Source organism: Marmota flaviventris, chromosome 19, assembly GCF_047511675.1.
Source record: "Marmota flaviventris isolate mMarFla1 chromosome 19, mMarFla1.hap1, whole genome shotgun sequence".
NCBI classification, from domain to species: Eukaryota; Metazoa; Chordata; class Mammalia; order Rodentia; family Sciuridae; genus Marmota; species Marmota flaviventris.
The window spans coordinates 35,067,901-35,080,916 of record NC_092516.1 but is presented as its reverse complement, the minus strand read 5'-3'; the positions used below and the strand labels follow the sequence as shown (position 1 = coordinate 35,080,916).

The 13,016-nt window shown below is 45.4% G+C and overlaps 1 protein-coding gene across 1 annotated transcript in view; it reads right to left on the bottom strand.

The window, feature by feature from the left end:
• Nucleotides 1–13,016, bottom strand: part of Sdk1 (sidekick cell adhesion molecule 1) — an 886,283-nt gene that overhangs the window by 208,081 nt on the left and 665,186 nt on the right. The window contains exons 13-14 of the mRNA XM_027956222.2: nucleotides 11,189–11,365; nucleotides 3,618–3,751 (exon numbers count right to left, since the gene is read on the bottom strand). Coding sequence (XP_027812023.2) covers nucleotides 3,618–3,751; nucleotides 11,189–11,365 — 311 coding nt within the window. The remainder of the gene's footprint in view (nucleotides 1–3,617; nucleotides 3,752–11,188; nucleotides 11,366–13,016) is intronic.

Sequence of the window (13,016 nt, the reverse complement as noted above, 5' to 3'; positions counted from 1 at the left end):
TCCAGCAGACCAACATTCTTATCAGCCTGCTGGCTGCAGACACTCCCACACAGAGGGGTGGAGGACTGCTGTTGGGGTTATTTAGCACTGTCTCCTTTCACAGTGCTGAGTGTAGGCCAGATACAATTTCCATTTTAGTGTACTTGCGCTAAGCTGTTCTTTCTGACTATAATTAGCCAGCATGTTCAGCTGCTTCTTAAGGGCACTCATTCCTAATAAAAACAAAAACCCAACGGATGGCCCGATGATGGAGCTGGTCTTCTATTTGCTGTGGCATGGCTAACCAATTGGTAGCAACACATGCTGCTCAGCCAAAGCTGCAGACTTATCTCATAGGGTTGAAATCAGGGACAGCCAAGAGACAACCATCTGATCCATTTCAGTTCTTCACAATTCTTCACACAATGATACCTACATTAGATTCTGAAGGCAAAATAGCTGGGACTCACATCCAGCTCCAAGACGGTCCAGTGGGAAGAGTCAGAGGCTAATGAGGGATAAATGACATTCTTCATCCCTTTCTCAGTGAAATGAAACAACCAAACATATATGGGATTATCCAGTATATGCCAGGCACTGTGTTGACTACCACTAGTACTGACACAGGGGTGAGCGTGTGGCTCAGTGCCAGATAACACTTGCTAGTATTTAGGAGGCCCTGGGTGTTCCACTGTCAGCACCACAAGAGAAAGAAAAGAAAAATGACACATGGATCCTGTTGTGCCTGACCAACTCCTCGTTGTTAACAATGAGGCTGCTCATTTTGTCTCCTGGATCTCAGCACCCAGCAGAGTGCCTGGGGTACAGCAGATGTCCAATCAACACATGGATGGATGGATGGATGGATGGATGGATGGATGGATGGATAAATGAACAGATAGATACCTGTAAAGCTTGCTTCTGGTTTAGGTAAGATGTTGGACTACAAGACCCAGTCATGCAATCAGCTGAGAAAATGGTTAGTATGGCAATCTGAATCAACATCTTATTTGATATAAACTGGGGAAGGCAGAACATTTCCCTTGTAGAAGATGGTCTAGGACTGTAATTTGAAGTCCATCATGGGGGCTCTACCAGGGCCCCCATTTTAGTTCAAGTTCACTTGTTGAGTGCCACTGAGCACTAGGGACTAGAGACAAAGGTGAACAGAACACAATCCCCCATCTCCTAGAGATGGGTGCCTGACAGGAGTTATTTTTTTGGTGGATGTTTGTAAGGATTCTGACAACAATGGCTCTGCTCTCATCATATTCTCCCTACACATCACTGTCACAGGCATACATCCATGACATCCTCAGGAAAACCTTACCTTCTCAAAGGTTGCTTCAGTAGTAATGCCAACACCTACCCTCTCTGATCAGCACTGCTGAGCTGGAATGAAGAGCTGTCTGCAGGCACATGGGTCCCCAGACACCACACTCTCTGAGGAAGGACCCAGGTCAGTGGGTACCGCGGGAAAGGGAGAAGGGCCTGACTCCAGTACCTTTCTCTGAGCTGGTGCCAAGCCCAAAGCTATCCCAGTCAAGGTGATACCCAGGAAATGGGAAAAACACATGGCCTTTGGGACCTGTCTCAGAACTGGTTTGGGTGAAGTATAATCCAAATCAACCTTCTCAGATTCATACATGGCTCCCTGAATGGCCACCAACCTGGTATGCTTGCCATTCTGTCAGCCTTCATTGAGAAGCCCCCACTGAAGTGCAGAAGGGAGGCTGCTCTGAAGAGTCCTGATGACCATGAAGAGCTGAGCTCCAGGTCAGATGGCCAGGAGGTGGGGGTCCTACTGCTACCTGTGTGGCCCCGGGGCAAGACACTTCTACCCTATACATCCATCTCTTGGCCATAAATGAGGCCCAAACAGCACTGCTGTGGCTTGTATGGTGCTATCATTATATGATGTTCGTGGCTTTCTGAACCCAGACCTCCAACGTGGAACCCAGTGACTGGACATCTCTACCTCTGGTGCCTCACAGACATCACAGACTTAATGTCTTCAAGAGTATGCCAGGCTTGGTGAGGGGGAGACCTAGAGCAGAACTCCACAAGTTGTTCCCCATGACAAAGTGAGGAGTTTCACCAGGAGAGTGAGATCTCAGGGCCAACAGCACTGAGAGCACCACTCCTGGTTGTCCTAAAGGCTAGGACCCATTCAGAATGCAGTGTCACCATGAGACAAACTGCAGGCTCAATGAGAATGACCATCTTAAGAGCCAGGCCACCTAAGGTCTGGCTGGTCTGCAATGGGAGCCTAGGGAAGAGTCAGGGATAAGAGAGGCATGATACAGGAAGGACTTCAGCTCAGGCAGTCAAAGGTTAGGTGCAGCCAGTGTGCTGGTGCGCTTCTTTGAGGAGGCAACAGGTATCATGAAGGGCAGCAATCTAGCCTCTGAGCACTCCAGGCGGGCAGGTGGGAGAGATGAGGCCCCTCCAGAGAGCCACCTGAAGCCAGTGGGGTTGGCACATGCTGAACAGAGAGAAGGGTGCCTGGGGGCAAGCCCAGGCTGCACGGGACTGGGGAGTTAGGGTTTCATCCTCTGCACAGCACGCATGCTCAGGGCCCCCAGCCTGAAGAGAGCAAGAGAAGATGCAGGGTCCAGTGGGGAGAGAGCTGTAGCGTCTTGATAAGAGAGAAAGGTCTGGGGGGTAGAGAGGGAGCAGATTCCAGCTGACTCTAGGTACATACAGGATTAGGGCAACTGCTGCCATGATGAGCTAGAGAGGAAAGGCCGGGACCATCCTTAGGCTCAGGCTCAAGTAATATCAAAATCAAGGGTGCTGGGAATAGGCTGAAATGGCTGCAGCAATGAGGGGCGAATAGGGTCAGGATTAAAAATCATGGCAAGATGCTCCTTGAAGGCATTAAGTTTGTGACGTCTGTGAGGTACCAGAGGTAGAGATGTCCAGTCACTGGGTTCCTTGTTAGAGGTCTGGGTTCAAAGAGCCACGGACCTCATCAAAGAAAAGATGTCGGTCTCATCATGGGAACACAGGAGGCTTCCCAGGAAGAGCAGCTGGGAGCAGTAAGCAGGACAGCATGCAGAACCCTCACTTCAGCCAGCAGGGAAGGGGGAGGACCCGCGAGGCTGGAGGAAAGCCGGTGTGGAGGGCAACTCTGGAAGGGAGCTGTTTAATGAAGGTGGCTTGGAGGGTGCTATGCTGCTGAGAGGTCAAAGCAGGGGGCAAAGGAAAGACAAGCCTACTCTATACTTGGTACCATGTTGAGGCCAGAGAAAATACCCACAGATTCAACTATTGCTGCTGCAAACTCTCAAATCAGCCCCTTGGGAAATTTTGTTACCCATTCCACATGCACCCCAGGGAGGATGCTGTCCTGCAGTACTCTGCCTAGAGCATTCTGTGTGCATGGCCATTCTACTGGCCTGGCCCCCAGACCCAGGCCCTCATAAGAGTCCTCTCGTGACCCTCCCAGCCCTGCTCCCAGCCCACATGGCCATTTCTCTTCCTCAAGTGCAGGCTGTGCTTTCCCTTTACAACCATAAAGCACTGTAACCTTCCTTTTGACTTAGTGGGTCTGAACCAGCAGTAAAGATTAGGGACACTGAGGACACAAAGAAACCCAACAGCCATTCAGGGCAACCATTGTGTTTGTTACTTACTGTTTTCAGACAGCTCCACAATGTAGTAAAGAACAGGGCTGTTTCCATCAAAGGGCCGGACCCAGGAGAGCACCACGGCGTGGCTGCGAGAGCTCAGGCTGGCCAGGAGGTTCTGAGGTGGGTGAGGCAGCTCACTTGAAGGGTAAGGAGAAGGAACGAGAAGAAAGTGTGTGTCAGACCAACAGTTCACCTGGGTGCTCACTATGGAGAGTCCTAGGGTGCAATGTTTGGGAATGGAGAACATAAAATGCAGCCCCAGTACAAAAATACTTCTTACTCCTCCTCTCCTGCAAGAGGAACAAAGCCCAACTCTACCACTCACAGTGCCATTTTGTTTTCTAAACGTAATTTGATGTAATCCCTATGGAACTGAAACAACAAATGACACTGTCACTTAAATGGGGCAATGTGTGCACAATTTTTTTTATGCAGTATATTATTTAGTAGAGAAAACTTGGTCAATGATTTGTTTTCGCAACTAGAAGCTGGTAATGGAAATGCAGTAAACCATATGAACAGGAAAAGCCCTGGTAGATATGACTTAATGTGAAAATTTTCCACACTAGCCATTTGGAATTAGTATTGAAAATGCCCATCTGCATTCTTAGACAAACAGAGTTGCCTCATTTATTGACAGCATGAGGTTATATTGTCATTCTGTTTTCTGTTGGATAATAGAGGTTTGGGGGAAGCACTTAAAAGGAAATGTGGTGAAAACACTAACTAAAATCCCATGGAAATGGTAAATAACACATCAGCACAGCCATAAAATGGAAATGCAATTAAAGCAAATAAATTCCAAAAAGAAGTTACTAATAAAAAAGTTTTTACTGGGATTTACTGGTGACAAAGCTGCACACTATACTGTGTCTTTCTCCCAGTGACTGGCCTGAAGTCACAAGTTCCCCATGTCCTGTGTTTAACCTTGATGTCCCATGGTCTGGGGGCAGGACCTGCTTTGGGAAGGCACAGGATGGCTGCCACTTCTGCAAATGTTCCCAGGCAGTGCCGGGGGAAGGTGCTGAGCATGCCCCATTTCCCCCATTAGCTGGTTTTGGGTCTCTCTGAGACATCAGGTATGGCCGAACCACATAGGGTCAGAACAAAAAGCCATAATTATCCTGGATATTTTTTTATTTTAAAAATGTACTCATTATACTTTAAAATTTATTAAGCTGTTTTGAGCTTTCAGCTACCTAAGAAACACAGCTCTCTCTAACCCCTGCACACTGTTTATAACAAAGCAGTATTTCTCATGTAGACTGCAACTACATTGTACACGGGCACAGTAAGCAGAAACCTCAGCCTGAAATGTTGCTTGTTTTCTTCTTAACTGTGAATTGTTTTAAATCAGAGAAAGGGCTGTTATTTCTAGTTGAGTTCTCCAACAACCAAACCTCCATTAGATTTCTAATAAAGACCAATATGAAGGAAGTACTAAGATAAAAACATCTATTCTACCTCTCCAAAGCCCATTTCCTATTTTCTCCCCCAGTCTGAATTGGTTTGAAATCAAACCAAAGTTGTTGAAATAGTTCACCTGAAAACAAATCATGAATAAGCTTGAATAGATATATCCAAATAAGACTACTGAATAATAAAGAATTTGTCTGATCTGGGCTGGAGCTTCTAAGCCCTTGGAATCTCTGGAGGGACAGAACTGTCTCTGTTACCCAGGGTGGGTCTCTGAGACACACTGAGTGTATGCTTAGGAGGCAACTTGGGGGTCCCCAGATTGTTCCAGGAATGGGTTCTGGCCATGCTGGAAAGACCAGCCCTGTGATAGGGTGGGGGTTTTAGCCAGTGCCATCTGCCCAAACCTTCTGGCCTCCAGTGTGTATATGTATGGGGGATAGAGATTGAATTCAACCCTGCACCAGTGATTGAATCAATGGTGCTGACACAACAAAGCCCCCAAAACACTCTGGACATGAAAACAGCTGAGATTTCCTGGTTGGTAATCATGAGCTGATGCATTCTGAGCACGAGGAAGCTTTGAGTTTGGGACCCTGCCCACCCTGCTTCATGTTCTGTTCATTTATCTGGTCCTGATTTTTGTCCTTTATAATATAACTGTATGCAGGGCACTTTCCTGAGTTCTGTGTAGAGAATTTGAACCTGATGGCATAGTGGGAAGTTTCAGATTTTAGCTGATTGGTTAGAAATGAATGTGGCGTGGAAGTCCTGAGCTGGACGCCAGTGCCTAAAGCTGGGGCATCTTGTTGGGGTCTGTGTCCTGGTCTTGTAAGGTCTGTGCTAAACCAAAGTAATTCTTATCAGTGTCAAGACTCCCCCTCAAAATGGAAGGCTTTCTGACATGAGGAACAACTTAGAAGACTAGCAGGGCTGTCTGTGTTCTGGGTGGTTTTCCATGTGCACACTGCTGGTGCTCTAAGAGGTTCCCTGCAGCAGACGGACATGTACACAGCCTGAATCTCAGCTCAGACGCAGTGTTCACACAGGTCCCAAAGACACAATAAGAACCTGGGAACTCATGAATGGCACCTTGAGATAGGAAACAATCCCAATTACACATTCCAGAGGGATTAACACTGGGGTTTGACATGAGTCATGAATCATTTCCCACCAAAATGAGTGCTTTTATTTGCCCACCCTTTCCAGTGGAGGGCACACGTAGAAATGACCAGTCTTACAGGTGAGTGGATGGCCTTTCTCCTAGGGCTGGACAGCTCTGTGATTGTGCTTCAGGTGCATTCACTTATTGAGGGGCCACTGGTGGAGCTCTCACATTGTCCAGGGTCAGCCCACGGTCCCTGCACTGTGCTCACACACATCCCTCTGCGCACCTCCGAGCTGCTGGCTCTCACCCAGGATGTGATGTAGTCAGTGTGTTTTTTTCTGATTTCCCATCTCCTGGCAGCTCAGAAGCAATTGATAAGAAGGTGACGGGTCTGCTAGGAAGCATACCAAGCCACAATGATATAGTCCAGAGCCTGACATTCGGAATTAAAAAACATTTTTAAAAAGAGACTTAAAACTAGACCTGATGGCACACAACTGTAATCTCAGTGATTCAGGAGGCTGAGGCAGGAGGACTGAAAATTTGAGGCCAGCATCAGCCATCTAGTGAGACCTTTCCTCAAAATAAAATAAAATGGACTAGGGGTGTAGCTCAGTGGTTGAGTGACCCTGGGCTCAATTCCCAGTTACTGGAAAAAAAAAATTTAAAGGTAAAGTGGTCTTGAGACATTCAGTGTAGGACCCAAGACCTAGTGACCCAATGGTATCTGACAACATCACCACCCCTGATGCACCGAGAAGCACAGAGCTCTGATCAACCAGGCCATGCTCAGTCAGAGATGTCTGACAGCACAATGCAGGAAGTGGCTTTTACACATGTCACAGAACTCAGAATTGGAAGGAGAATTGTTTTTCCTGATTCTAGCCCCGACCCTATGTGAACAGTGCTTCTGTCATTTCTCTTGTGTCCAACATTACCTGTTTAGCCATGCAAAGAGCTTGTTAATAGACACTGAAAATATAAACCATTCCTTTACATAAGTTCTGGTTATCTTGTGAAACCCTTGACTAGCCTGTCAGTAATGGATAAATGAGACTCTAATATATTCTGAATCTATTTCAGAAAATCTTACCTAATAGGAGAAGATTGCATCCAGGCATTTCTCTGCCAACTTTGAAAGGAGATAAATGATTGGCAGTGACTCACAGACAGTGATACCCAGAAGGGTAACAAATGGAAGTGATCCGAGAAAAATGGAAACGAAGCCCAGTGCTGAGTCACCTTACAAGGTGATGGGACGGGGGCAAAATCGCTACCAGCAAATTACACCACAGGAATATCAGAGAATAACAAAAACACAAACTCAGACTGTATGGGAGGGAGATTAAGTGAGGTGTGTGTGTGAAGAAAACAGATTTAAGGACAAGAGCGAGAAATTGGTGAAACTGTGGCTGTGGGGAATGGCTTGGGCAGAGGAGGAGCAGGCAGGGATTTTTCTGTATAAGCATTGCCCCTTTGATGCACAAATGATGCCTTGGTAAAACTCATCTTCTTCCACTCTGCTCTGAGGAGGAAGATGATGGGCCTGATAACTGAAATTGTTCACTCATTATGGCTTTGTCAGAAGTGGTTTTATTGGTAGAAACCTCTCCCACTGCCTCAGGGTCAGAGTCTTCATGTCTTGCTCTGTAAATTAGATTTTCTCTGTACTCTAGGATCATAAGAATTAGTCTCCAACTTCAAGAGGAGAGAGGCAATGCTAATTGGGTCTTTAAATGATTGAACAATTAATCAATCCATAGAGCCTAAGGGGTCTGGCCCCTCTGTGCTCAACAGGGCGAGATGCTTGCAGGGATACAGAGTCATCCCAGGAACCAGCGGCTCCTGCCTTTATGGTACCAGCAAACTAGGGGGAAAGACATAAGCAAAGCCAGGGTGACCGCGTTTATGAGGACAGTGCTGTTAATTTACAGGATACATCACAGAACCATCTGGAATTTTAGAAGCCCCTTCTTTTGGACAGGGGATTATAGCCAAGCCCACGTGAATTGTAAATTAGTCTTTGTGGGTGATGCAAAACAGACCCTCATTGTAAACTCAGCAGAGTGAGCCTCACCCAGACATTCCCTAGCACCTACTATGCCTGGCACTGGGGGAGGCACCCAAGGCTCTGCAGCAGATACCTCTGGCCATTAGGTGGATCCTGAAGGTGGGGTCAAAAATAGCATCCTGAGGCTGCAGAGTCTGTGATGCAGGAAGGGGTGGGGTGGAGAGGAACAGAAAGGTTGGGATTCCTTGAGGGCCCCTCTTCAGCCCCTCAAGGGAGAGGTGTTGCCCTTCCAACTGGCTTAACCAGAAGCTTCCCGCTGGATATTAGGTGGCGGGGTGAAGAAGCATGAGGATGCACCGATGGACAGTCTATTTTTGAAAAGCTCATTTCTAATGCACTTAATTTCTATATTTAACAAAGTGGTTTTTAGCTGAAGTCAAGAGGGAAGGGGAACTGATTTTCAGTGCTTTGAAGGACACTGTTTAGCTATAAGAACCTCTCAGTCCCTTCTGCAATGTAAGATTTATTTCTTGATTTTTTTTTTTTTTGCCATTTGAGTAAATCAGGGGAGTGTGACAGGGCTCAACCTCAAAGTTCTCTTAGAAGCATCAAATGCCCCACAATCATGGATTAATATTATCATTATTATTGTCATCACTGATCTTGTAGAGTCTCAAAACCTGTTTGGATCTAAAGGTGCACAGCTCTCCTGATTCATTCAGAGCTGGAAGAAGCAGTGTTTATAATACCAACAACTCACAAGGACCAGTGGCCTTCCTAATCAGTTCTGTGACCAGTGCCACCTAAATAGGTTTGAATCACAAATCTGCAAATATTTCTAAATTTAGAGATGAGGTGTTTTACCACTACAGAAAACCTATTATTTTATACATACAGCAACATTTGTTGAAAAATGTATTTTACTTAGAGGAAATCAAATAAGCAAATAGTAGGGAAGATATGTAAATCAGAAGAACATAAAATTGTGCAGAATAAAAAGAATGTGCTTATTGGAAGTATGCAATTTGGCTTCTGCTGACAGAGTCTTTATGAACTGCTAACACTTATTTATTTGATACCAACAATGGATGATCTAAGAGTTCTCAAAGGTAGTTTTAAAATTCTGAATAGCAGAGGATTATATGAATTCACTGGCTATGCTCTCTAATATCATAAAAAACAATCCCTGATCTGAGACCTGGAAGGAAAGAGGACAGGAATAGCAGAGCTGGACAGGGATTTCTGATGGAGCGATGGGAGTTCGTGTGCTTATTTAGTGGGGAGCCAACTCATGAGCATGGAGGATAAGAAGAGGAATCAGAAGGCCAACCAGTGGCTCAAAACATTCATGCATCACTCCATGCATTTGTGCATTCAACCAACAAACCAGCCCATACTTATTGAGCACCTGTTGTGCATCAGACACTGTGTCAGGCATTCAGAATGCAAAACTGTGCCACTGAGGTGCTTCAGGAGGGGAAGGTAGGCTCATCCCTCACAGTGTGATACATGCTACCCGTAGAGGGAGGCTAGGCCAGGAGCTGCGGGGACTGCAAGAGGTACCCGAGTACAAATGGCAGGAAGGGATGATGCGGGGGAACACTAAAGAATATATGAGCAGGAGCCCTTCGGGTGCCAGCAGAGAATACAGCTGTGCTATGGAGGCAGCAGGTGACTGAGGCAGCAAAAAGACTGAAGCTGGAGATACAGGGAAGGCAGAAAGCCTGGAGTTGGGCTCCAGTGCTGATGGTCCAGTTAGGGGAGATACTGTCTGTCCAAAGCCCAGAACCCTCTGTGGGAACCACAGGGCCCTTTCTCATTCTAACTAGGGTGACCTTTGCTCCAGACAGTAGCTAACCTCTAAAGAGAAAAGGGGTATCCTGGATTTTTCAGATGCTGAAGGTGCAGCAGGATGCTTTGGATTGGCTGCTATGCAACATTAACCTTTTAAATTCCAAAAATAGGGGTTAGGGCAAGCTTGTTCTTGGCCACTCATTCATGCATGCAACAGGCAGAAGGCTGTATGTGTATGTAGTTTTAGCAAGTGCCTTTGTCATTCTTAATTCCCTTGGCTGGCATCTAAGGATTCAAAGACAAATAAGATGTGTTATTTTTAGGAAATTATTTTTGTATACAGAATCCTTTCCAGATTAAGGTGGGCAGAGTCCATGGGAAAAAAAAAATCTCTTACAAATGCCTTTTCCTGATGGTCTACTGTCTAACATGGCCAGGGATGGACCTGTGGGTGTGTTATGGATGGGTGGGTGTGTCACCATCACCAGCTGCTTCCTTGGCAATGGTGATGCTTTGTTTTCATTTTCAGGTTTTATTTTTATACTCATATGCTTAGGGAATATCTGGGAGTGCACACTTTTAAAAAAGCAAATAAATTCACACTGGAAAAATGAAATTTGTCAACAGGCCTTTAATTTTCTCACTCCATGCATGGAGAGAGAGAGAGCTGAGGAAAGAGTGTGCAAAAAGATCAGTGGTTCCCACCTGCGCCCCTGGACCCCCAGGAAGGTCTGGGCTGGAAGTAATGGGCAGCTGCCTGCTATTTTCAGGATTTAAAAGACTTAGTGGAAAGTATCTGTTCACCCACAGAGAGGCAGCTGGGACTAACTTAAGCTCCAAGTCTATTGACTGCCACGGCAATGGTCTTGCTCGTGGGCTGACCCTGATATTTCTCCTGGATAGGAAGCTCTGGTGGGCAGTCAGATGGAAAAATGAACTCACTGCTGCTTAACCACAGTGTGGCAAAGAGCCTTTCACACTATGGTGTCTGTAGGGCAGACATGACAAAGGATCAATGGGGATGATAATCTATGATTAAATCATCTGCACCAAGAATGCAACATTTTAACTTTGAAGTTAAAAATAAGATCCCCCCAAATCTTGTCAATGCACATGGCCTGTAGAGCATGACATATTGACTTGGGACCACTTGGGCTTCTGAGTGGTATTGCTTTGGAGGTGCTGGCTTAGGGTAGCAATGTAGATAGCAAGGAGCTGGCTAACACCCAGAGAGAAGGTACTCACATCACTTCCAGCCGGGCTGTTCTGGAATCATTCCCTCCCTCAGATATGATTTCGCAGGTATAGTCCCCAATGTCACCTGACCATGTCTGGCTAATGAGGAGGGACCCATCCTTCTCCACCACAATTCTAGAGCTGCCAGATGGGGTGATGACCATATTGTCCTTCTTCCAAATGTAGCTGTGGGCCAAGAAAAGAGTCTTCAGTTACAGAACTCTCAGGAGCAGGAGCACTGGTCCTTCCCTGTTAAATAGCAACAACTGGTGAATGACCTTGAGCATATAATAAAGATCAATCAATTTTGCTCTTTAAAAGGGTAACTTTTAAGGCTTTTGAATTATACCTAAAAGAGAAAAAAAGGAAAAGAAAAGCATCCAGATATCTTTGTCAATATACAAAAGTAGATGCTGAAGTCAAACTAGGACAACGAAGACTGGAAACATTTGTCTGATCTTGTGTATAGGAACTGAGGACTCGTGCGATCATGTGCATACCTGTCACCTGCTAAACTGTACTTAACACCCCTGCCCTAGAAATGTACCTGCAGGACAAGAGTGCCCTCTGAACAGGAGTCAATGACTGTTTAAAAATTCCAGATAGGCCAGGTATAGTGCACATCTATAATCCCAGTGACTTGGGAGGCTGAGGCAGGATGATTGCAAGTTCCAGCCTGAGCAACTTAGCAAGACCCTATCTCAAAATAAAATAATAAAAAGGAAAAGATCTAGGATTGTAGTTCAGTGGTAAAGTGCCCCTGGGTTCAATTCCCAGTACTGCCAAAAACATACAAACAAACCAAAATACTGGGCGGCTAGGGATATAGCTTGGTAGGTAGAACAGTTGCCTAGCATGTGAGAAATCCTAGGATCAATTCCCAGTGCTGAAAAAAAAAATCCCAGAGTAGAATTACCCAACTACTAACAACAACAACAACACAAAAAGAAAAACAAACAAACAAAAAAACCCACAAAACAAATAAATAAAGTCACATCTCAGTATCTCATAAACATATTTAAGCATATATTTTAAAAATCCTAACATTCTGGCAGATGGCCCCTAAAATTTCATTTCTTCCTCACTTTATCTTTATCTATGTTTTAGCCCATTTTTCTTTTCAAATAGAGAATCAATTAAGAGCCTGTCCAGTCTTTTGATGTCCCTGGGCTAGATGAGATGAAAAGTGCTCGTTTTTTTTTCCCTCCAGAATAATTTGATCAGATTTTCAAAATGTACCCAGGTTTTTTAAAGCTTTCATATTCACAGAGCACTAACATTTACAAACCCCTCATCTGAAATTATGCTGAGATAGAACAGGACAGATCCCCGAAGAAAGGAATGGAGAGATGAGCACCGGGGGCAGAAAAACCCCAGGTTAAGAGGGAACAATCCAGTTCTTTCTCTCCAAGGGGCCTCCCATTCAATCAACACTACAAGAAAACCACACAGATCCAAGGGGCTTCTCTTTAAGCTCTCAGAGTAGCAGAAAGCCAGCCTGTTTGTTCTTCATTCTCTGGAATCGCACTCCAAAAGTCATTTAGAATGAATGGATTCTTTTCTAGGCATGATAACGATTCTAAGCCAGCCTCCAAGGATTCACTGGGTAATCTTTAACTCACTAGTTTCTGTTTGTTCATTTTGTTTTGCATTCAGCATTCCTGTAACTAAACCAAACTTGTTTTTGAGCCCTGGGCACCTTTGGAGAGCCAGGTGAAGATGTGGAAATTCCTGATTTGCCAAACAACTTCCCAAAAGAGTGAAAGAAAGGCTGAGTCTGTGAACATAGGCAAAAACATATGCATCAAGAGTCATCACCTCTGCTCAGAGAGAATGT